We start from the raw sequence: 21,364 nt of genomic DNA, 5'->3' as shown, positions 1-21,364 counted from the left end.
AAATAGATAGAAAAATACACTGCACAAACAAAATGCAGGTATAGGCTGCAATGACTACAGTAATAAAAGAGAACTATTTCAATACAAAGACCACTACAAGATAATCTGTTAATGACAAGAGGGTAAATTTTTCAAGTAGAAATAATCATAAATGTGCAAGTATATAATAATAGAGCTTGAAATACTTAAAGCAAAAACTGACAGAGTTGAAGGAAAAAAGAGACAAGGCCAGGCCCCTCTCCCAGGAATTAATAAACTAGGCATGACGGTGTTCTGTGAATTTCGAAGCAGCATTTGGGAAAGGCTGCCCGTCCGCACCAATGCCCAACAGTGGTACACGCCCTCAGCTGGCCCATGCGGCAGCCCCAGGTCTCCCACCAAGTTCCTTGGTCTCCTTTGCTCCAAGTTCCTGCCGATGCCTCAGTGTGGGAGGTAACGTGGGGGTCACATCTGCAGTGAGGACAGCTCCTATGAAACTCTGTTGTGGTGGAGAATGAACACCCAGCCCAGTGTTCACAGAGCAGAGCACTGCGTGAAAGCAGAGTGGCCCAGAGGACACAGTACAGAAGCAGGGAAATGAGGCTGAGCCAGAACACACAGGTAAAAGAGTTAAGATTTTAGTTCACTGAATTTCTATTATTCCAATGTGATAAAACCTTGCACTGCAGTGGCCATATAACGAAGTGCATTCATAATTTCATGGAGCTGCAGGGTTTAAAATTTTGTCAACGCTTAGGATGGTGTAGTGGTAACTTCATTACGCTTACAAAATGGTTAGGATGGGTTGATGTCTGCATTTTCCACATTTGCAAAATACAGTTGCCAGGAAGGGACTCACAAATTTGGAAAATATCATAACGCTCTAGGATGACCGACTTGTGAAGGAGGCTGCATGCTCTGACCTTACCTTCTTGGTCCTCTCTCCGGCACTGCCAGGACACCTGGTCAGTTTCCACCCTCCCGGTTTGCACACGGAAGGAACAAGGACAGAGCCAGCGCCCTGGCTCCAGCTCAGGGCAGAATCCTGTTCTGACTCTTACCTCTGGTGTTGCAGTGACCCATTTCTTAAGTTTTACACGTAGACCACCTTGTGCTATTCAGTCAGCAGAGCACTCTGTCTATACCACTAATAAAATCCCCAAGGAACAAGAGACCTCAAAAATGAAACCAGGGGACTCCAGGGCTTGCCCTGGGCAAACACCCTTCTGGGAGCAAGAGTGACTTACTTTCTCCAAGCCCTCTTTCAGATGTATTTCATGCTGCAATTTCTCATGCAAATTTCTATTTTCTATTTTTAAGGGTTCAATTTCTTCTTTTAGTTCAGTCCAAAGAAGTGAAAGTTTGACTTTATGCTCATTTTCCAGACTCAAGACTCGTGCTGCCACCTCCGTCTCGACCTCAGAGGCGGCATCCTGCGCGTGCTGGAGGCGCGTCTGTGCCAGCGCTGCGAGAAGACAGGGAGCACAGCATCACAGTGCAGCACAGGCACCGAGAGCCACCGGCAGCACCAATGCGCCAGGTGACACTGCAAGACTCGTGGAGCTCAGTGTCAGGCACAGGCAGGCAGCCAGGCACCACCCCCTGGCAGGGAGCCTGGCCAGCCCACTGCTGCTCCAGGGTCCCGGCACCTTCCCTCTCCACAGTCCCGGACCGGGGGCCACATTCCACAGCCACCACGAGACCTTCACACAGCCCACATCTGCCAGCCGCCCAGCCACGCTCACTCCTCCAGCTCGGGGGACGTCAGAGGCAGGCGTGTGTGCCCATCTCTGGACTCACCCATCAGAGGTGGCCAGCAGGACTCAGGGAGGGTATGCCTAGATCTCCCACCGGGCTCCAACCTCAGGTCCCTTCTGTGCTAGCCTTGGGAACAGAGCTTCCCGACCATCCGAGAATAAGAACCGTGCGAGAGTGAGCTGAGCTGATGGGCAGGAAGCACTCACCCAGCAGCGGTGAGGACCAGCGGGGTCACGTAGCAGCATCTCCGTGTGGTAAAACTAGTGGTGTGGGAGTGGGAGCCGTGACCAGCCTCGAGCACTGCCGGAAAAGGCCACCACAGGGGCCCACCACGCACCGCCTCGGGGCTGCGCCGAAGCTGGAGGCCGAGATGGCGCCAGAGACAGAGACACTGTGCCCCTCCCAGGCATCAGTGTCAACAGCCCGCCCCGTCTGACCCCATCCGGGAGCCGTCCACACCAACAGCCCTGGGCCTGCCTGGACCTCCCACCTGCCCACCCAACGCCTGTGGGGGCAGAGCAGGACCCAGGAGAGATGCCCATACCCCAGCACACCTCCAGCCACAGCTCAGCACTCCCCCTGGGACCCCCGTGCTGCCCACCGAGGTCAGGCCCTCCCAAGACCCCTGTGCCCCACAGGCTTCGCCTACCCAGGCTGCCCTGAGAAGACAGAACACTGCAAATGGAAGCCCCCGCCTCGCTCCTGCACCACCTGCCCCTCACTCTCCGCTTCCGTCTGTGTTTGGGGGCCCCATGCCAGGACACCCCTCTGGGGGGCCTGCATCACCTGCACTAACAGAAAAAGGGTCAAAGCACCCAAACAGTGCCCCGACAACAAGTCCCATGGGGCACAGCACCCTCACCTTGGACATGCCCCTCAGCAAGCGAGGCGTGGAGCCGCTCGAGCTCCAGGTGCTGCGCCATCCACAGCAGCTCGGCCTCTGTGCAGTGCGTGCCCGAGGCGCCCATCCTGATCGTCGCTGCCTCCTCACACAGAGGGCTGAGACACGACGTCAGCGCTTCTAATTCATGCTCATGCTTTTCTTCCACCTGCTTCTGTAAATGCATCAGACTCTCCTACGAGGAACCCAAGAGAGGGGCACTCAGCAAGCCTGCCTGCCTGGTCACTGCCATACGCGTGGCTGCAGCAGGGCAGGGGGGCCCCTCTCTGACACAGGTCCCTGTCCTCCTCCCGTCCCCGCTCACGTGCCCAGCTCTCCTAGAGCCCCCACCCCTCCGTCCAGCCACCCTCTTCACATGTCCACCATGCACCGGCCCCATGCAGCCCCCAGACTCCGCTCAAGCAGCTGCACCCATGCCCTGCCGTCACCTCATGTCCGCAGCCCACGCCCATCCTCACACGGGCCCAGCTGTCCCGTGTGACAACCTACTCGAGGGCAAGTAGATGTGAAAGCCTGCATGGCCCTCCCTGCCTCTTGAGCCCTGCAGGGCCCCACCCGTGACCTCCAGGCACCCTCCTCTCGTCCCCTCTACTGCCTCACCCTCACTGGCACCTGCCGTGGGGAGGGGGCTGGCTCATGGCTGCACTGTGTACACAGGGCCCTGGGCACAGCGACGCCGTTGCTCACCAAGCCCCGCCCCTCAGCATCAGGCCTGCTCATTCCCTCTCCCCTTCACAGGAAATCTCCTGCACACCTGACACTGTCCTGGCGTCTGCTTCTAGAGGATTCCGACCGCTCACACCCCCTGCCACACGGCTTCAGCGGTCCCCGCGCAGGCAGGGCCTTGGCCCCAAGCACTACCGGCTGTCGTGTGAGGCCGTCCTGAGGGCTACCCTGCCCTGCTCCAGCTCTGCGCCTCCCAGGGGCCTGCTCTGTGCTCCTCACACCCACACGTAGGCCCTTCCAGAGGGCAGGCGCCAGGCTTGCTCATACACTCATGCTCCCAACCCCTCCCCGATCGCACTGCCCCAAGTCAGGGCCTGGCACAGAGGAGGCCTCGTTACAAAGTGTCGAACGAATGATGTGCTGGGTGTGTGCTTGAACAGTCCCTACTCCCCTCAAAATGTAGCCTGTGAACCTACTTCCTCCAAAAGCACAGAAGAGTTACACCAGCCTAAACTTCAAGTTGCTAATAAATTCAAATTATCTTTTAAATCAAGACATAAATCCTTCAACTGGCACAGGAACAAACAACCTCACTGATGACACAGGATCGAGTCCACAGACAGAGTCACGCCGAAGCACATGGAAAGGGCCTGACCAAAATCAGAAGGTCCCCTGCCCACTCGCCCCTGACCCCACTCTCCCAGCAGGAGGGTGCATGGCCTCAGAGGAGAGCCTGTCACCAGGAAGCAAAGCTCTGCAGAGGCACAGAGAGCTGCCAAAGGCTGAGGGGGGACCACACTTAAACACGAAAGCAGGCGGCCAAGAACCACCATGCTATTCAGGGAAATCTCCAACACAGAAATCAGACACACACACACACACACACACACACACACACACACACACACGCAGAGGAACCAAAGACAATACTGGAAGCAGAAAAGAACTTTTAAATGCATATTATTATCTTTAGAGAAATGAGCAAAATACTTCACAATGGAAATAGAACAGAATGACATAAAAAAGAACATTCGATGCAAAGTTAAAAATAAGAGAAATTGGGAATTTAACTGAAGAATCAGAAGACTGAATAGAGGAAACTTCCCACTGCAAAAAGTAGAACAAAAAGAGAAATAATATGGGAGATTAACAAAATCAGAGGCTTGATTCTGGAGGTCAAGCATTAAACTATCAGGAGTTCCAGAGAAAGGAAGGAAAACAGTAGACTCTCACACACACTCCGGCCGGCGGGGCCATGTCAGAGCCAGGAGGAACGGGGAGGGAAGAGGGCGCTCGCCAGAGCAGGACCACGAGCAGGACCGTGCAGGCCGTCACACGAGTGACCAAAGTAGGCTTTCGGGTGGGCATGGACTGCAGCCTCACCCACAGTGGCTAAAACCTGGAGAAACCCTAGGTGTCCCCAGAGAGGGCTCTTCAGTGAAGGAGCCCTCACGAGGGAACACGGACGGCTACTGAGAACTCTGTGGTATTAGGCCTTAACATTGCAAATTTGTAACCTAATAAATCCCCTTTATAGAAGCCAATCGATTTCTGGTATTTTGTATAACGGCAGCTTTAGCAAACCAGAACAGGTAGCTATACTAGTATCAGACAAAAAAGACTTTAAAAGCAAAGATTTCAGAAGACCCAAAAAAGATCACTATATATTAATAAAAAGGACAATTCACTAAGAAGAAATAACAATCATAAACGTCTATATACCCAATCAAGGTGCCCCAAAGTACCTGAGACAAGCAACGGCAAACCTGAAGGGAACAATAGACATTTCTACAGTAATAGTGGGGGGTCTTCAATACATCACTCTCTTCTATACATTAAACAACCAGATAAAGGACCAGTAAGGAAACAGAGAACCTAAACAACGTGATAAATGAATTAGACCTAACAGACATATATAGATCGTTACATCCCAGAACACCAGGATATACATTCTTCTCTAGCACTCATGGAACATTCTACAGGATAGATCATATGCTACAGCACAAAATAAGCCTAATAAATTTAAAAAGATTGAAATTATTCAAAGCACATTCTCTGACCATAATGGAATTAAGCTGGAAATCAATAACCACCAAAAAACCAGAACTTTCACAAATATACGGATGTGAAACAACACACTCCTAAACAATCAGTGGATCAAAGAAGAAATTGCAAGAGAAACTGGTAAATATCTAGAGATGAATGAAAACGAGAACACAACACATTGAAACCAATAGGATGCAGCAAAGGCGGAGCAGAGAGGATAATTTATAGCTCCAAACACATACATTAAAAAGGAAAAAAGAGCCAAAACCAAAGACCTAACTGAACAACTGAAGAAGCTATAGAGAATGAGCAGCAAACTAACTTTTAAGCAAGTAGAAAAAAAGAAATAATTAAGATCAAAGGAGAAATAAATGAACTGGAGAAAAAAGAGAAATAGAATCAATAAAACCAAAAGTCAGTCCTTTGAGAAGAGCAAAAACAATGACAAACCTTTACTTAGCTGGACTGACAAAGGATCCATAGAAGATGCAAATGAACAAAATCAGAAATGAGAGAGGGGGTCTTTACCATGGTCCTGAAGAAATAAAAAGGATATTATGAACTGTATGCCAACAAACTAGGCAAATTAAAAGAAATGGACAATTTCCTAGAAACATATAAACAACCCACACTGACTTGAGAAGAAATAGAAGACTTCAACAAACCAATTATAAGTAAAAAGATTCAATCAGTCAATAAAAAACTTCCTAAAAAGAAACACCCAGGGCCAGCTAGCTTCACAGGGGAATTTTACCAAACATTCCAAAAAGAACTAACACCATTCATGCTCAAACTCTTTCAAAAAATTGAAAAACAGGGAACACAACCTAATTCATCTTGTGAAGTTAACATCACCCTAATACAAAAACCAAATAAAGATACCACAAGAAAGGAAAACTATAGGCCAATCTCCTTACTGAATTTGGATGTGCAAAAATACTCAACAAAATACTTTCAAATTGAATCCTAAAGCACATCAAAAGAACTATACACCACGACCAAGTGGGGTTCATTCCAAGCATGCAAGGACAGTTCAGCACAAGAAAATCAATCAATATAATACAACACATTAACAAATTGAAAGGGAAAAATCACATGATCATCTCAACTGATGTTGAAAAAGCATTTGACAAAATTTAGCATCCTTTCCTGAAAATAAAAATTCAAAAGGTAGGAAAAGAAGGAAACTTCCTCAGAATGATAAAGGGCATTATGCCAGTTTGGATGTAGTATGCCCCCAAAACGTCTTGTTCCTTGATGCAGTCTTGTGGGGGCAGATGTATTAGTGTTGATTAGTTGGAACCTTTGGATTAGGTTGTTTCCATGGAGATGTGACCCACCCAACTGTGGGTGATAACTCTGATTAGATAATTTCCATGGAGGTGTGGCCCACCCATTCAGCAAGGCTTGATTTTAGTCCTTTAAAAATGCTGGCACAGACCCAGAAGCTAGCTGGCTTAGCTCAGAAATGCTTGGAGTTGCCAAGAGAGACATTTGAAGAAGGCCACTGAAAACAGACTTTTGCTACTCCAGAGTTTGCCTGGGAGAAACTAAGAGAACACCCCTAGATGCCTGTAGAGAAACATCCCAGCAGAAAGCCATTTTGAAACCAGAAGCCGGGAGCAGATGCCAACCACGTGCCTGTGCCTTTCCAGCTAAAAGAGGTTTTCCAGATGCCGATGGTCTTTCTCCAGTGAAGGTACCCTACTGTTGATGCCTTAGCTTGGACACTATTATGGCCTTAAGATTGTAACTTTGTAACCAAATAAACCCCCTTTATAAAAGCCAATCCATTTCTGTTATTTTGATCCTGGCAGCATAAGCAAATCGGAATAGGCATATATGAAAAACCCACAGCCAGCATGATACTCAATGCTGAGAGACTGAAAGCCTTCCCTCAAAGATTGGGAATGAGACAAGAATGCCCACTGTCACCTCTATTATTCAACATTGTGCTAGAGGTTCTAATTGCTAGAGCAATTAGGCAAGAAAAAGAAATAAAAGGCATCCAAATTGGAAAGGAAGAAGTAAAACTTTCATTATTTGCAGATGATACAATTGGAAATTCTGAGAAATCAATGACAAAGCTACTTGAGTTAATAAATTCAGCAAAGTGGTGGGATACAAGATTCATGTGCAAAAATTAGCAATGTTTCTATACAGTAGTAATGACCTAACTAAGGAGGCAATTAAGAAAAAAATTCCATTAACAAGAGCAACTAAAGAATCAAGTATCTGGGAATAAACTTAACCAAGAATATAAAGAATGTCTACACAGAAAATTACAAAACTTTGCCAGAAGAAATCAAAGAGGACAGAAATAGATGGAAAGATATTCCGCGTTCATGGATAAGAATGCTAAATGTTGTTAAGATCTCTGTGCTGGTTTGGATCTGTTATGTACCACATAAAACACTATGTTCTTTTAATCCACTCTAGTGTGGGCAGAACTATTGTGGGTGGGATCTTTTGATTAGGCTGTTTCCATGGAGATGTGACCCTACCCATTCAAGGTGGGTCTTAATTCGTTTACTGGAGTCCTTAAGACAGCTCAAGTGCCAACATAGACCCAGACACTTGGAGATGCAGAGAGAAAGACTTCTGGAGATGGTAAGCTAAGAGACAAAGCCCAGAGTCTGCTCCAGAGAAGCTAAGTAGGAAACCAACAGACACGTAAAGAGAAAGCCACTGGAATCAGAAGCTGAAAGCAACGCAACCCAGGAGCAAAGGACCAGCAGAGGCCAGTCATGCACCTTCCCAGCTGAAAGAGGTGTTCTGGAAGCCATCAGTCTTTCTTCAGTGAAGGTATCCTCTTCTTGATGCCTTAGTTTAGACAATTTTATGGCCTTAACGCTGTGAATTTGTAACCTAATAAATTCCCTTTATAAAAGCCCATCCATGTCTGGTATTTTGCATTATGGCAGCTTTAGCAAACCGGAACAATGAAATTCTATCCAAATTGATCTACAGATTCAATGCAATTCCAATCAAAATTCCAACAACCTACTTTGCAGATTTGGAAAAGCTGGTTATCAAATTTACTTAGAAGGGAAAGGGGCCTCGAATTGCCAAAAACAACCTTAAAAAAAAGAACAAAGTGGGAAAACTTACACTTCCTGACTCTGAAGCTTATTTTAAAGCCACAGTGGTCAAAACATATTCGTGGTATGTGAATATATCTCAGTAAAATGAATACTAAAAAAAAAAAAAAGCCCACACACACACAAAAAATTAAATATAATAATAACTGTATAAGACCAATATTTATAAAACAAACCAGTGAAATTTCTGAAATACTAAGCTATTACCCATTATCCTATTGGATAATCATATTTTCATATCAATTTGTTAAAAGTAAATACTTTCAACTGCTATATAAAATCCTTCTTGAGTGGAAAGGTGGGGGAAGGAAACAAACAAACAAACAGACAAGGGCGCCCAGTGTTCTTTTTTACTTTAGTTGCTCCTTTTCACTTTAATTATTCTGGTTATTTTTGGTGTGTGGTAATGAGGGTGTCGGGGATTGATTTTGGTAATGAATGTACAACTACGTAATGGTACTGTGAACAATCAAATGTACAATTTGTTTTGTATGACTGCGTGGTATGTGAATATATCTCAATAAAATGAATAATAATAAAAAAAAATCCTTCTTTGAGAAAACTATCTTTTGCTCTAATCAAAGTTTGATAATTCCTAGCCATTTCTCATGCCTGTGACCCAATCATTATTGTCATATATTCACTTTGCTTTTTCTTTTGTTCCATTTTGGGCTCATTTGAGTCAGTAATATCTCATATTTGATTTTTTTTACAATATATAATTGAGAATATATAATATAAAATTGTTTAACTATAAAGAAAAAAAAAAAAAACAGCATGGTATTGGCACACAGGTAGGCACAATGATCAATGGAATTGAAATGAGGGTTTGGAAATAGACCCCCAGATCTACGATCAATTGATTTTTCACAAGGCCCCCAAATCCACTGACTGGGTAAGAACAGTCTCTTCAACAAATGGATGGGAAAACTAGATATCCATATCTAAAAGAATGAAAGAGGACCCCTACCTCACACCCTATACAAAAATTAACTTAAAGTGGATCAAAGACCTAAATATAAGAGCCAGTATATGAAACTCCTAGAAGACAATGTAGAGAAACATCTCCAAGACATAGTAATAGGAGGCAGCTTCTTAGACCTGACACCCAAAGCACATGCAACAAAAGAAAAAATATATAAATGGGAACTCCTCAAAATCAAAAGTTTCTGTGCCTCAAAGGACTTTGTCAAAAAGGTGAAGAGGCAGCCAACTCAGTGGGAGAAAATATTTGGAAACCACGTATCTGATAAGGGTTTAATATCCAATATATATAAAGAAATCCTACAACTCTCAACAAAAGAACAAACTTCCCAATTATAAAATGCCCAAAAGATATGAACAGACATTTTTTCCAAAAAGGAAATACAAATGGCTAAAAAGCACATGAAACAATGTCCCTCTTCATTAGCTATCATGGAAATGTAAATCAAAACCACAATGAGATATCACCTCGCACCTGTAAGAATGGCTGCCATTAAACAGGAAACTACAAATGCTGGAGAGGATATGGAGAAATTGGACCTCTCATTCACTGCTGGTGGAAATTTATAATGGTACAGCCGCTGTGAAGCACTGTAACTGATATGAAGTTACCCTACGATTGGGCAATTCCACTACTTGGTACATATCCAGAAGATCTGAAAGCAATGACACGAACAGACATTTGTACACAATTTGTTCACAATTGCCAAGAGATGGAAACAATCTAAGTGTCCTTCAACAGACACATGGATAAAAAAAATGTGGTATAAACATACAATGGAATACTATGCAGCAGTAAGAAGGAATGAGGTCCTGAAACATGTGACAACATGGATGAACCTTAAAGACATAATACTGAGTGAAATAAGCCAGACACAAAAGGAGAGCTATTATATGATTTCACTAATAGGAACCCCTAAAAACTGTAAACTTAATGTCTTAAAACGTAGAATATAGGGGTCCCAGAGATAGACAGAAGCTAAAGAAGGAAGAGCAGTTACCTAATATGTACAGACTTATTAACAAGATTGAACTTAAATGTATGGGAATGGAAAAATAAAAAATAAAAACCAGTGGGCCCATCACCTTATGTTGCTCAAGTTGAAACTTAAGTTGATCAAGGTAGTCTTTTCTTTCTTTCTCAGATGTCTCTTCTAAAATTGTAGATGAACTAAGAGAAAAGATAAGTTTTAAAAACTTTATACATGCCACTTTTCCATTTTGAATTCCACTCTGTCTTTGAGCTATGACTATATAAAAGAAGAAAGCCCTTCCACATCCTACAATCACAAATCCTGGGACTCTAAGTTAAACCCGGCAGCGTCTCAGCAGAGCTGGAGACAGACCCAGTAAATGGCAGGGGTCCCAGGCCTGCACCCAGTAGCCCCTGCACAGGGCAGCCACATGCCCAGAAATGTGAGGACCTGGCAGAAGTGTGGGGCCTCTGTCACACAGGACAGAAAATCAGATGCTAGTTTTAACAGTAATCTTTGTTTCAAGTCCCAAACATAGAATGCATTTTTTTTAAAATAGGCTATTGGTCGCCATTGGCATAAATCACAAACAAAACTAGATTTGAGTTCAGCTCCAAGTTCCTATACTTCAAAGCACTCGTTTAAAATGAAAATTATTTTATTTACCTGATTTCCACAGAGGTCAGGAAAGAATCTTCCTTCATTTCCCGTAGTTGTTGCTGTAACAGAGTCAGATCTTCCTGATAATTTCTTTCAGCATCCCTTAATTTCTTCTCAAAATAAATTCTCAATTGCTCAAGCTGGGTCTCATGTTCTCTCTCCTCGCTGCCGCTGCTGTTCAAAGTCCCGCCTTAGGTGTTCTAATTCTTCAGTGGGAGGTGCTCGAGCCAGGAGCTGCTCGTGGAATTCTTTAATAGGATGAAGGGATGGAATCGTCTTAAAATAAAACCCTTATGATGACTCAGGAAATACTCAAGACCCTGTGGTATGGTGGGCAGAACTCTAAAAATGACCCCGAGGACCTGCACCCCAATCCTGGGACCTTGGGCATGGACACCCTGTGACTCGGTCGCGCCAGGGAGCACAGTGGACCCTACGACGGGGAGGTCTGGGGTGGGCCCGGCCTAATCACACAAGCTCTGTAAAAGCAGCTGGTGGTAGAGGGAGAAGTCTTGGAGATTAGAAATGTGAGGACTCAAGGCATCACTGCTGGCTTTGAAGATGGAGGAGGCCATCTGGAAAGGAACGCGGGCAGCCTCTAGTTGCCAAGCATGGCCCCTGGCCAACCACCAGCGAGGAAAGGAGATCCTCAGTCCCAAAACTTCATGCACCTGGATTCTGCAGCAGCAGGCCCTCCCCGGAGCCCCAGGTAAGAGTGCAGCCATGAGGCCCTGAGCAGACAAGCCAGCTGCGCCCCTGCAACTCTGGACCTACAGAACGGTGATCAGTGGGTGCTGTTTTAAGCTAAGTTGGGACAATTTGTTACACACAGCCAGGAAAAAGTAAGAGAAGATCAGAAGGGAATTCGTCAAGAACTGTTCAAGAGAGTGCCCCCACCTCGTCAATGATGATTAACCAGCTTCCAGATGATGTGGACTTAAATGGTGAGTGACCCAGAGACACTGAGCCAGAGCCCCTGGTACAGGCCCTCCAATGTATGGATGACACTTTCCTGCGTCAGGTAGAGTCTTCATGAAGCTCTCCCACTGTATGAGCCCAGCAGCAGCACCACCCCCCCCCCACCTGTGGCACTTATCAACTTCTATGTCCATCAGGACCCAAAGGCAAGACAAACAACCAGCACTTAGCACTACACCTTCGGCTACTGACAAAGGACAGAGCTGGAAGACGGAGAGGAGGCCTCATGGACCACCACTTGACACATGAACATGAGAGTCACCAAACTGCACTGTTCTGGTCCTATCTCATAACTCTATTCATTACCCCAAATGGAAGCTACCCAATGAAAACAATTATTAGCTCGTAAAGGCTGTGCGGAGAGTAACGCCAGACCATGTTTCTCTCCCCCTTGTCTCTGCCCCACCCTGGATGGGGCCCTGCTGGAGTGCTGTGATCTCTCCAGCCGCATGGCCAGCCACCCACCATGCCCAAATCAAGCAAGGCTAGAAGGCATGGACCCTCTGACACACAAGAAGCATGAGCTGAGACATGGAGTCTTCAAAAAAGCTGAGCGACAAGGTGGTTCTGGAGGCAAGCTACCCTCAGCAAAATTGGCCAGGATCAATGGGCTCTGGAGTCTGGGGGCATCGCCCTTCCAAACCGGAGCGGGGACTGAGAACCCACCTCGCCTCAGGGTGACCCCCAGACCCCGAGCATCATTATGGGGCAGGGCTTTGCCTCACAGCCTAGTGCCATCTGAGTCGCAGTCACAGCTTTTAGGCAAAAGCTAAGCCCACTGTTGAACTGTATGATCTTCATCTTGAAAAATACCTCATTTTAAAGCCTCAGTTTCAACAGCTAAGAACATACAATTATAGTCATTCCTGTATTAACTTGTTCAAGGGTAAAAACCAAGGCTCTCTTCTAACAAACCAACCTCTACCTTAAAATTATTTAGATAAATCCTCAAGATATAAAACAAATACATTTGCAAAATCCCTTTTTTGTACCTACTACAACTGTTAAATTCTAGTTTGGGGTTTCAGCAATTAAAGCATGCAACTTTAGCTTTGACCATCTGAACTGCCAAAATAAAACTCTCACCATTCAAGTCCTGTCGATTGGTTCTCGCAGTATCAAGCTGGGACCACAGGTGCCTGATTTCCTCCTGCGACTGAGCCTTCAGCTCTTCATATGATGCCTGAAGACTCTCTAGCTGTAGGAAGGAAAGCATGGCTGTGAGTGCCTCCTTAGATTAAACCCAGCACCAGTGACATGTGATGGCTGTGCTTGTCTCCCAGGAGAACACAGCATTTCGTGTCACAGACATGACAGCGAACACCTGCGGGACAGAGGCTCACACCCCAAACGTACAGCTTACAGCAACCCAACAGCAGCAGCAACGAGCCGGCTCAAACACCGAGGGCCAAACACCCCAAACCAAGACCACAGGATGTCCACAAAGTCAGGAGGTCAGGCTCAGGCTGGGATTCAGGCTGATACATCTGGGCTCGCTGACATCCCTGGCTATTCCAAGAAGCTAAGCTCTTTTAAAATAACCATAATAGTTATGATTCTGGAGTTTTTTGGTCTATTACAAAACTGCTACAGAGTTTAGACAACATGAGCTATAACCCAGTGAATGGGGGGGGGGGTACAGGTGAGCAGGGAGCACAAAGGCAAGCAGGTGACCCACCCACCTGCACCCCAGCCAAGTCCAGCCCTCAACCTGTGTAGTGGCTTGGAGCTGCAGGCACCCCAGAAAAACATCTTAAACCTAATCCACTCCTGGGGGTATGGACCCATTGTGAGTAGGACCTTCTGATGGGGCAACTTCAGTTCCATGTGGTCCAGCTCATTCAGGATGGGCCTTAATCCTATTACTGGAGTCCTTTATAAATGGAATGTATATATAAAGAGAGAAAGAGACAGAGGCAGGAAGCTGAAATCAACAAAACCTGGAAGAGGAGAGACCAGCAGATGCCGCCATGTGCCTTGCCATATGGCAGAATAGCCAAAGATCGCCAACGACCAGTCTATGGGAAGGAAGCATCACCTAGCTGATGTCCAGATTTGGGTATTTTCCTGGTCTCAAAACCTACAGCTAATAAACTCCCATGGTTTAAGCCAAATCATTCATGGTATTTGCTTGGAGAAGCCCAGGAAACTAAAACAGATTTTGGTACCAGGAGAGTGGGGTGCTGCTATTGCAAATACCAAAAATGTGGAAAGAGCTTTGGAATCAGGTCACAGGTAGAGGCCAGAAGAATTGTGAGGCACTTGACAGAAAAGGCCTAGACTGCTCTGAAGAGACTGTCAGTAGAAATATGGACTTAGATGGAAATGATGAACATGTCACTGCAAACTGGAGGAAGGCAGAATTTGAGTGATGAGCTTGGATATTTCCTTGAGGAGATTTCCAAGCTATGTGTAAAAGCATGGCCTGGCTTCTCCTGACAGCTTATAGCAAAATGTGAAGAGGAAAGGGGTAAGCTGAGAACTGAACTCCTGGGAACAAAGAAACCAGAAATTGATGGTTTAGAAAATTCTGAGCTTCCAGAAAGCAAGTCCCTAGAGAATACTGCCCCTTGTGAGGGTTTAACTGAGCACGGAACCAGGCAGCCACTTCTGTGAGAGTCAGGACTGGAAATGCAGCTATCTGGGGAGGGTCTACTGGATGTCCTGCTGCCTGATGGTTGGGACCCCTGGGTACTACATGTGAAATCAATAAGGTTTCTGCAAGATCTGCATGATTGGAACCACTGCCAGGCTGGACTAAAAGGGACAGAAAAGGAACAGATTGAAGGAAAAAGCACTTCAAAAGCAGAATTGTAACCAAGAAATTAAGAATTAACAAACTATTATGATTACTGAATCATTACATAGATGTTTTCTTTCTATATGGTAGAAGAGGCAGAAGTTAATACCTGAAATTACTGAAACTCAACTAGTCTTATCCATTTATACTTTTGTAACAGTCTCAGCTTTTTGTGTACTTACTGTTGTAATGGTTGTTATAGCCTAGTCTCAGGCCCTGTTTATATTTGATATTGTTACGGTAACAAGTCCATCTCTCCTTGTTTGCATCCATAAAAACCCTGAGCTCCTTTGACGCGGGGAGACAGATTTTGGGGCCTATAGGCCATCTGATCTCCTGTTCCACACGAAGCAATAAACTCTTCCTCTCTTTGAAACCCAAGTATCACAGATTGGCTGCTATGTGCGCTGGGCAGAGAACCCACCATTTGTTCGGAATCAGAACCATGGAAGCTGAGGTCTGGACGGAAAATAGCTTTTCAGGGCAAAAGGGTAGACCCACTCATGTGTGTGGAAAGGGTGAGTCTGCCCTGGAGCTTGGAGAAGGCAGACCTTCCACCCCACTGTTCAGAGCTTGAAAGTGTGAAGCATATTCCCCGGGGATTGTGGAGAGTCTGGTCACCATCCCAATGTTTGATGAGGGTAGAGCCTAGAGTATGGCCACCATCCTGATGCTTAAAGAGGGTGGAACCTTCACCCCATGTTCAGAGAGAGCACAGCCGGGGTGCAAGCACTTGGAAGGGGTGTGGCTGCCTCTCCATCAGGCCTGGAAGACAAAACATCGTTCTATAGTTGACTCTCAGACCTCGGAATCTAATGGAGCATGCCCTGCAGGGTTCTGGAATTTCTTGGGACCCATGATCCCTGTTTTCCTTCTAGTTTCTCCCTATGGGAAAGGGAATGTTTATCCCGTGCCTGTCCCTCCATTGAATATTGGAAGCAGGTAACTTGTCCTCCAGGTTTCACAGGTTCACAGATGGAGGGGAACTGTGCCCCAGGACAGACTATACCTGTAACCAATTTTGAAGAAATCGGTTAAAACTTTGTACTTAATATTGTTACTAAAATGTCTCAAGCCTTTGGAGATATTGTGATGGAAAGAATGTATTTTGCTTATAGAAAGAACATGTCTTTTTGGGGTCCAGAAGGTGGAGTATAGTGGTTTGAAGCTACACACACCCCTGAAAAACATGTTCTCAAACTGAATCCATTCCTGTGGGTGTGGACCATTGTGACTAGGACCTTTTGGTGTGACCCACCTCATTCAGGATGGGGGACTTAATCCTATTACTGGAGTCCTTTATAAATGGAATGAACACAGAGAGAAAGAGAGAGAAGGCATGGGAAGCAAGAAGTGGAAAGCAACAAAACCAGAAAGAGAAGGGAGAGACCAGGGGACACCACCATGTGCCTGGCCAGGTGGCACAGGAGCCCAGGATCGCCGGCAGCCGGTCTTCAGGAAGAAAGCATCACCCTGATGATGCCTTGATTTTGACATTTTCTCAGCCTCAAACGATAAATAAATTCCCATTGTTTAACCCAACTCATTTCATGGTATTTTCTGGAGCAGCCCAGGAATCTAAAACAGCCTACCACCTGTGCAAGTGTGCCCGCTCAAGCACTTTCCTTCTGCACTGTGTGTAATCACCTGCTACATTCACATCCACCTAGAGGAGGCACAAGGTCACACACACACAACCAAGCGACCGGAACGGGTGGAGACGCGGCTCACTCTGGGGAGTTCTCACTATGCTCGCTTTCTGCTTACATGCTAACTTTGGAACTCTATCGAAGCAGTATTAGCCCACTGAACCTGTTGTTTACAAAATATGGCATTCTTATTTTTAAATATTTGTATGTTAAAGAAAAAATGTTATATATTTGACGTTGGACATTCCTGTAGCACATCACTAAGCACACTATGAAACGGCTCATTCCAAAAATCTTTTAAAACTTCCCTAAGATAACTAAAAGTAAACAAACTCTAGCCTACCTCCAGTTGTTTTTCTTTTTCCTTTTCTTTGAATTTCACCTCCATGTCCTCTAAGTATTGGCAATGTTCGGACTGTAACTCTTCACGTAACTTCTGAATTGCAGCCTCATGTTGAGCCTCTAGGTTCACGAGGGTGACTGGGGAGGAGAAGGAATTGCACTTTGTTCGCGACGTGCCCGCAGTTAACAGGAGGGCCGTCCGCAAGCCTCCACAGGCAGGGGGGAGGTGCGCAGCAAGCGGCAAGGCCTCTCCTTCCAGACCCCGCTTCCAGCAACCACACTGCTCCCCTAACCTGGGCGTGTGCACCCGGAAGACGCAACGCCTGAGTGCAAAACGTCAACCATCACAATACCATTTTGGAGGGACTTCGTAATTCTGCTTACCAAAAATATCTCTGAAAGGAAGGTTTTAGAAAACCTTGAAAGGGCTGTCCTTGCTTAGAAGCCCTGGCCAGTGAGGGGGACACTGGCCAAGGAGGGGATCTGGTCAACAAGGGGGACCGCGTCCAAAGAGGGGAGAGCCCTGCTCCTGACCTTGCCTTCTCTGCCTGCCAGCCCTTCCACCACCTGTCATCTGTAACAACACATGGACTCTTTACCCAGAATTTTAAAACATGTAATAAGTGCACATTGATCATGTATCTTGACCTTTAATCAAATGCTCACATTCAGCCTGATTTTTGGCTTGAAAAATCTTCTCCAACTCAGCTTTCTGTTCTGCCAATTCGTTTTTAAGCTGGTTTTGTAAATTCTCCATTTCTGACTGATGCTTGTCAGATAATTCTTTGCGTAGATTTTCTAAGCATAAATCTCTCTCCAATTCCCAGTCTCGTTTCAGGTTCTAATTTAAATAAAGAAAAAGAGTATTACAGTCGATAGTTGATGATATGATCTGTGGAAAAGAAATTTGAATTGTAGTTAAGACCACGAATGAGCACAGCCCTTCTCCCAGGCTTCAGATATTCTGGGAAACCCTCCATCTCCCAAAAGGGACCAACAGGTGAACAGGAGAGAAAAGGAGTAAAGAACAAGTACAAGCTACTCCAGAAACAGAGCTGGTCTCTGAAGCCAAAGAACATCCCAAGAGCCAACTCCCCATGATTCCTACGTCTGGCTCCCGAGAAGCCCTGAGCTCTGCCCGGGGCCTGGGCCCTGGCCTCCTGATTCTGAGACAGGTCCCCACCATGCAAAGAGGAGGGTGGAGGGCCACAGTATGAGCCCCTGCCCAGGATGGCCACCCTGCACGCCAACTCCCCAACAGACCAGCAGGACTGAGCGTCTGCAGACTCAGCACCCAGCTGCCTGCTCAGAGCCTCAGCCAAGTACACCCTGCAGAACCCCACACCCCAACACTGCCCCCACAAGCCCTGCAGACCACCACATCCCAACAGCCCCTCTCCCAGCTGCTCCTGTTCAGGCCCCTCACCTCCCTCCTTCTGCATCCTGGCCTCGGCTCCGGCTGAATGCGTCCTTGCCTTCATCAACCCTTTACCATCAAATGACACTCAATTCTGCACAGCCAGTGCAGGCTACCCCCAAGTTCCAACCCTTGTCAGTGTTTCCACTGGGCATCTAGCAGACACCTCAAACTGGCAAATCAGATTTGAAGTCTTGCACCTCAGGCTGTGCCAGAAGCCCCTCATCTCTAGCCTGCCCCTGGGAACTCATGGGCAGATCGACTTCTCTCCATGGCCATCACCATCGTCCAGGCCCGGATGCCTGCCATGGCACACAAAGAGTCCCCGTGCAGCCCATGGCCCTCTCCACGCAGCAGCCATGGGGAATGGCCCACGCCATGGTCCTAAATCCCCCCACTCAGCAGGACACCAGCCCCCTGCACTCCAGCCACCCGCGTGGCCCCAACGGTACCTGCCCCTATTGCTCAGAAGGCTCGGCCCCACATGGCACAACTCCGCACACCCATAAGCCTCCTGCTGAGGTCACCTGCTCCGTGAAAGCTTTTCTCACCACACTGAAGTGCCACCTGCACCCCACCATGCCCTCGATGCTTCTCCCCCGAGCATTCCCTGGCACCAGGACATGGCGGATTCCCTTCAGCTGGCTCAGACGGTCTCCACCCCGAACACAGCTGCACATGGGCAAGTCTGTGTCTGCCCCCCACTGCTGCACCTCAGAGCACAGCACAGGGTCTGGCTGTGGGAGCCACTGAGCAAACAAGTGTCAGGGAGGGGACGAGGGCCTTTATTTTACATAAGAAGTCAGCATTAGACAAAAATGGAAAAAGCACCCAGTGATCTTCTTTAGTCCAATTGTTTTCACTTTAATTTTTATTCTTATTACCTTTGTGTGTATGATAATGAAAATGTTCAAAAACTAATTTTGCGGATGGACGCACAACTATATGGTGGTACTGTGAACAACTGATTGTAGGCTTTGTATGACTCTATGATATGTGAATATATCTCAATAAAATTGTATTATTAATAAAAAAAATTTTTTAAATGGATTCTGGCAAATATAAATTGTACAAATAAAAGAATACTTACCTCTAGGAGAAAATGTAACGCATTTTCTACCGGCACGTTCTATCAAAGCTTTGGCTGGATTTTGTTTGATTCAAGGTGAGGTTTTCCCTTGGGGGGTAGGAGGTGAATTGGAGGAATAGGGAGAAAAGGAAGAGCGCACATGAAGAATTACACTTTCCAGCCAATCACAGCATACCTCTAGTATCTGGGCATTTTTCTCCATTTCTGATTCTAACTTCTCCTTCAGCTCAGCTGCAACAAAAACAAAAAAAGGAGCTCAGATCACTAAGTTGTAAACTCCTCAATAGAATGATCAACCCAGGAGTCCAGAAAGAGTAGAGACTTCTGAGGAAATGGACGATTAGGGAGGGAGTGGCAGAACCTACTTCTCTCCCCAAAAAAGCGAGCAGCCAGGCAGAAATTATCCAAATCAACTGGGCTCGGAGACCAGGGCCTCTGCTCCACACCCAGGGAAGTGCAGGATGAAGACAGAGAAAACTGGGGTCAGAGACTGTGGGGGAGGCAGCAGCAGGCAGCCCGACCCCTGCCGGGGGACAGCTGTGGCCCGGGACCACCGCGGGGGTCCTCAGCACCCAGTACAGAGGGGGACACAGCCCCACACTGAGCCAGATAGTGGCCAGCGAAGTGAGAACGCGGGATCCCCGCAGCTTCAGCTCCTCCCAGTCAGATCCACCGGGCACCACTGTTTCAACTGCCTCAGGGGTGGATTTCGCAAAAAGCCATAAAACCCTGCCTTCCTCGGCAGCTGAAGAGTGCCATCTGCTAGGCAGGCCGGAGAGTGCACCTGGCGACGCGAAGCAAAAGCTATCTTTCTGGCATCTTCCTGACCCTCTCTGAGGCCCTGTGGATGGGGTCTGCACCCCCTGCACGGGTGCCCGGCCCTGTCTGGGCTGGGAAATACTGACAATCCAGCTGTCAAAGCAGAGTCTTAAAACAAACTCAATCAACAACAAAAAGCTAGACAAGAGAGAAACCAATCTTCAGAATAAACCCATCAAGACAGTCAGATGCTGAGATACCAGCAAAAAATCACAAGGCATATTAAGACTCAGGAAGATAGGGCCCACTCAAAGGAACACATTAAAAAGTCAAAGGAGATACAAAATTTAGAATTAATCAAATATGTTCAAACAAATCTACTAAATTAATTCAAGGAGACAGCTAAAGAGATACAGGATATTAAGAATACACTGGGTGAGCATAAAGAAGAATTTGAAAGAATACAAAGGAAAATAACCAATCTTATGGGAATGAAATACACTATAGATAAAATTAAAAATACACTAGAGACACAAAAGAGCAGATATGAAGAGGCAGAAGAGAGGATCAGTTAGCTAGAAGATGGAGCATCCGAATTCAGACAGACAAAAGAACAGAGAATAGAAAAATTCCAACAAGGTCTGAGGGTAATGATGACAGCACAAAGTGCACAAACATACTCCATCCACTGCTGTCCCAGAAGGGGAGAGAGACCGAAGGGGGCAGAAGAAGATATTTGAGTTAATAATGGCCAAAAATTTCCTAATTTTTATAAAGATATAAATATCCATATCCCAGAGGTGCAACATATTCTGAACAGGAAAAATCCAAATATGCCCTAATCAGACAGTCAAATACCAATCCAAAGGGAATTTAGCAGAAAGAGAAAGAGCGATTTACCACATCAGTGTTTAGGTTCGGAGGCATTCAAGAATTCCATACAATGCAGCGAGTCAAAGTTTAAGTATAAAGTTTAAGATTTATTAGAGGAAGAAAGCAGGTGGAGCCAGCAAAAAAAGAAGAAAAAAGATAATGGCTCCCGCTCTCTATCTGAGAGCAGCTTTTTTTAAAGAAAAAAGGGACCCACGTTGGATAGGCTTTCTGCTGTGATGTTCTGTTCCTCAATTGGGTGAGCGCTTATCTAGTTTTGGACTGATTGGTCGGTAGAATTCTGAGACAATATTCTTTTAGGGAAAGCAGCTGCATTATCTACTGGGGGAGAGCAGGCCTTTTGGTTGTTTTAACGGGCGTATCTGGTCC

At 46.2% G+C, this 21,364-nt stretch overlaps 1 protein-coding gene across 1 annotated transcript in view; it reads right to left on the bottom strand.

The window, feature by feature from the left end:
* The window catches only part of PCNT (pericentrin), a 179,207-nt gene that overhangs the window by 122,102 nt on the left and 35,741 nt on the right, over positions 1–21,364 (bottom strand). The window contains 9 exon segments of the mRNA XM_037829956.1: positions 1,227–1,444; positions 2,600–2,813; positions 10,522–10,606; positions 11,076–11,254; positions 11,256–11,317; positions 13,134–13,245; positions 16,840–16,976; positions 17,505–17,679; positions 19,521–19,576. Of these exon segments, the coding sequence (XP_037685884.1) occupies positions 1,227–1,444; positions 2,600–2,813; positions 10,522–10,606; positions 11,076–11,254; positions 11,256–11,317; positions 13,134–13,245; positions 16,840–16,976; positions 17,505–17,679; positions 19,521–19,576 (1,238 nt within the window).

The sequence above is a fragment of the Choloepus didactylus genome, chromosome 1 (genome assembly GCF_015220235.1).
Source record: "Choloepus didactylus isolate mChoDid1 chromosome 1, mChoDid1.pri, whole genome shotgun sequence".
NCBI classification, from domain to species: domain Eukaryota; kingdom Metazoa; phylum Chordata; class Mammalia; order Pilosa; family Megalonychidae; genus Choloepus; species Choloepus didactylus.
Note: the sequence above shows the minus strand (reverse complement) of the source record. Positions and strands in the feature narration are given on the sequence as shown.